General features: G+C 39.3%; 1 protein-coding gene across 1 annotated transcript; it reads left to right on the plus strand.

Annotated features, from left to right (window-relative positions):
* Positions 1–432: 432 nt before the first annotated feature.
* On the plus strand, positions 433–3,061 carry LOC127080014 (uncharacterized). Its single transcript, XM_051020352.1, has 3 exons — positions 433–1,177; positions 1,234–1,360; positions 3,055–3,061. The coding sequence occupies exons 1-3, from the start codon at positions 433–435 to the stop codon at positions 3,059–3,061; spliced, it is 879 nt and encodes a 292-aa protein (XP_050876309.1).
* Positions 3,062–3,322: the final 261 nt, after the last annotated feature.

A 3,322-nucleotide genomic window follows, 5' to 3' on the forward strand; every position in this document is an offset into this window, starting at 1 on the left:
AACCTCACTACCTACTCCAACTCTTCCCTCTTCCTGCTCCTTCTTCACAAACCTCAGCTAGGGCAACCGTGCTTTCTCCAAAAAAACTCCAAAATGTCACAACATCAAGATACATCTGCTTCTAAAAATACTAAGTCTACTCAAAAGGTTAGTGCTCCTCCCATGGGAATCCCTAATGATGAGATTCTGGATGTTGCTTCACTCTCTGTTATTCCCGGTGCGGACATTGATTTGAACCAACCCATCTCCATTGATGCCTCCGCTGCTGCATGCTCCAATCAAGGTAACACCTCTAGTACCCCTTTTGGTTCAACTCTTGTCGTTCACTCTAGGGAAGATAAACACTACACTGATCGTGTTATAAGAGACCTAGTCACTAGAATTCTTAATGAAGTTCACTTTGTCAAGGGAGTTTCTACTCCTCTTTCTCAAATGTACCCCTCTCCTGAGGTTGAACAACATAGTGGTAAGGATGACAATTCCTCCAGTTCTGAGAAGGACTTGGCTGCTGAAGGGTTGTGCTCTCTAGGGAAAACCGTGTCTGAAAAAGGAAAATTTGTGGCATCTAAAACTACCAATGCTTCCCACTTTGAGAAGCATGATGATGCAAATGATGTGATTGATCTAGAGGATGGTATCTCTGATGATCAAGAGGAAAGCTTACTTCATCACCTAGAGCCAAGTGTGGCTAAACGCATGAAGACTCGCAAAGGAAGCTATGTGGCTGAACTTATGTCAGCTAGAAAAGCTAAGAAGACTGCTGGTATTGGTCCCTCCAAACCATGGAGCAAGGTTGAAGTAAAGAAGAGAAACGTCAGAGATGATTCTGAGCCTGAAGAGGATGTTGAGGAAGATGTCCCTGACATCTCTCTTGTGAAGAAAACCACTGTTAGGAAGTCTCCTGGTAAAGTCCATGTTGTTCATTTGGATAACATCTCCTTCCATCTTGAGGATGGAGCTGCGAAGTGGAAATTTGTGATTCAGAGAAGGGTAGCTGTGGAAAGGGAGTTGGGAAAATATGTTGTTGATGTCAAGGAGGTCATGGACCTGATAAAAGCTGTTGGGTTGTTGAAGACTGCTGCTGGGTTCTCTCAATGCTATGAAGGTTTAGTGAAGGAATTTATTGTTAACATTCCTGAGACATTTCTGATAAGAATAGCAAGGAATTCTACAAGGTGTATGTGAGGGGTAAGTGTATATCATTCTCTCCTACTGTTATTAATAATTTTCTAGGCAGAAAAATTGAGGGTGCAGGTGAATTAGAAGTTACAGACAATGAGGTATGTAGAGAGATTACTGCTAGGCAGGTGAAAGGTTGGCCTCTTAAAAAGCACCTTCCTGTTGGGAAGTTGACTGTCAAGTATGCAATCCTGCATAAAATAGGAGTTGTCAACTGGGTCCCTACCAACCATATTTCCACTATTGCTAATACCCTTGGGAGGTTTATTTTTGCTGTTGGAATCAAAGTGAAATTTGACTATGGTAGATTTATGTTTGAACAAATCATCAAGCATGCAACTACTAATGCAGTTAAGCTGCCAATTGCCTTTCCCTCTATGATCTGTGGAATTATCTTGAATCAAAACCCTGGTATTATGTGCTCTAATGACTTACCTAGTAGAAGAAAACCTGCTCTGTCTGTTCACTATAAACTGTTTGAAGGCAGTCATGTCTAGGATATTATCATGATATCTGCCATGAAAAGGCCAACCTCAAAAGTTGGAACAATTGCTGAGCTTAAGGAGACTTGCAAAGAGCTAGGTGAAGGGATAAGGGTAGCCACAACTGGAAAACATTCGGTTAATGACTAAATAGACATTTATTTTGTCTCTTTGGTCTCTTTTGGATAAAAAGGGGGAGAAGTAGCTATAGATATAGATGATGTTTGTCTGATACAAATGGGGAGAACTTTTTGGTGTTTATTTGTTGGGCACAGGGGAATGATTCTATGTGTTCTGTCTGTGTGAAGCAAGTTCCTGCTTGTTGTGGTCTAGCTGAAGGGGGAGATGGTGTGTTCTGAGTACAAGCGCTATGTTTACTTCTGCTGCTGAACTGATACCTTGATTGATTTCTTGTGAACGTGTGATCTGTTGTTTGTTTTAGCCAAAATTTGCCAAAGGGGGAGTTTGTTGGTTCAATGTATTGGCATCAATTTTGGTAAAACTTAGTGTTATCACAAGAGGTCACGCCTGTTGTCTTGACATGTGATATCATCTTCCTGCAGGTTTTTTAAATATGGTTGTGCAGGATTTATTCAAGATGTCAGACCCGATGTTAAGACATGTGCATACAAAACATTCTGTCTGAATGTTATGTGTTTTATTGTTGCGCTTTTCATGGAAGTCTTTGTGTGCTTATGTGGAGATTGCATGCCTTATTCAAGGAGTAATTCTATTTAAAGCCAAAATATTCTATTTCCCAAAGAGGAATGATTTGTTACTAATTCCTAGGGAATACACGTTAAATAGGATTAGGGTTACATGTTGCCCATGCCCATTTAGAAAGCTTCTATTTAAAGACCATGTAAACCCTGTGTGGAACAAGAGAAGAAAATACAAATGTTGAAGTGTGTGAGTATTAGGGTTTTAGCCTAATGTACATTTGGGATTTGTGAGCCATTCATTCATCTTGTTGATGTGTGAATTGGACTGAGTTTTGGGTTGTAATATGTCCACTCTAAGCTTTGAAGTACGAGTGTATTTGTTTACTTAATTGAAGCTTTTAAGCAAGATCAAGTATGTGTCCTTGAAGTGTGTCTTCTTTCTTTATAGTATTTGTTCTAATATCATTAATGTGATTGAGGGGGAGTGAGTAGGGTCTCATATCTAAGAGTTCTTAGATAGAAGTAACACGGGTGCAGATTAGGTGAAAAGACTGTAACTTAAAGTTGTTTACTGAGAGTCTTTGAACTAATTCTGTTTAGTGGATTTCCTTCTTGGCTTGGTAGCCCCCAGATGTAGGTGTGTTTGCACCAAACTAGGTTAACAATTGCTTGTGTCGCTTTTTCAGTTGTTTCTCTGTTTTTATCCTGTTTATATGTCACTCGTTGTTCAGATATTAGTGTCGTGACATTACCTTCGACATCTCATATGTGATACCAGAATTTTACAAAAGAACTACCACAAAAGGACATAAAATGGAGTATGATGATGCATATAACATGTACTAAACAAATGGAGACAACAATACCAAACATATAAATAACCAAACAAAACAATAAAATAAGTGGACTAATGTGTTACCAACTTCTTACAACGGTGTCGAATGAGTGTCAGAAAACAAGGAGAATTGGAGACTGATCAGTATGCCAGGAAAATGTTAA

The sequence above is a fragment of the Lathyrus oleraceus genome, chromosome 5, assembly GCF_024323335.1.
Source record: "Lathyrus oleraceus cultivar Zhongwan6 chromosome 5, CAAS_Psat_ZW6_1.0, whole genome shotgun sequence".
NCBI lineage: Eukaryota > Viridiplantae > Streptophyta > Magnoliopsida > Fabales > Fabaceae > Lathyrus > Lathyrus oleraceus.

Bases quoted from the DNA above. Each gene is read 5' to 3' on its own strand.
- LOC127080014 (XM_051020352.1), top strand. From the start codon at position 433: ATGTACCCCTCTCCTGAGGTTGAACAACATAGTGGTAAGGATGACAAT. The intron at 1,178-1,233 runs GTATGTGAGGGG...ATAATTTTCTAG, and splicing joins AGCAAGGAATTCTACAAGGT to GCAGAAAAATTGAGGGTGCA.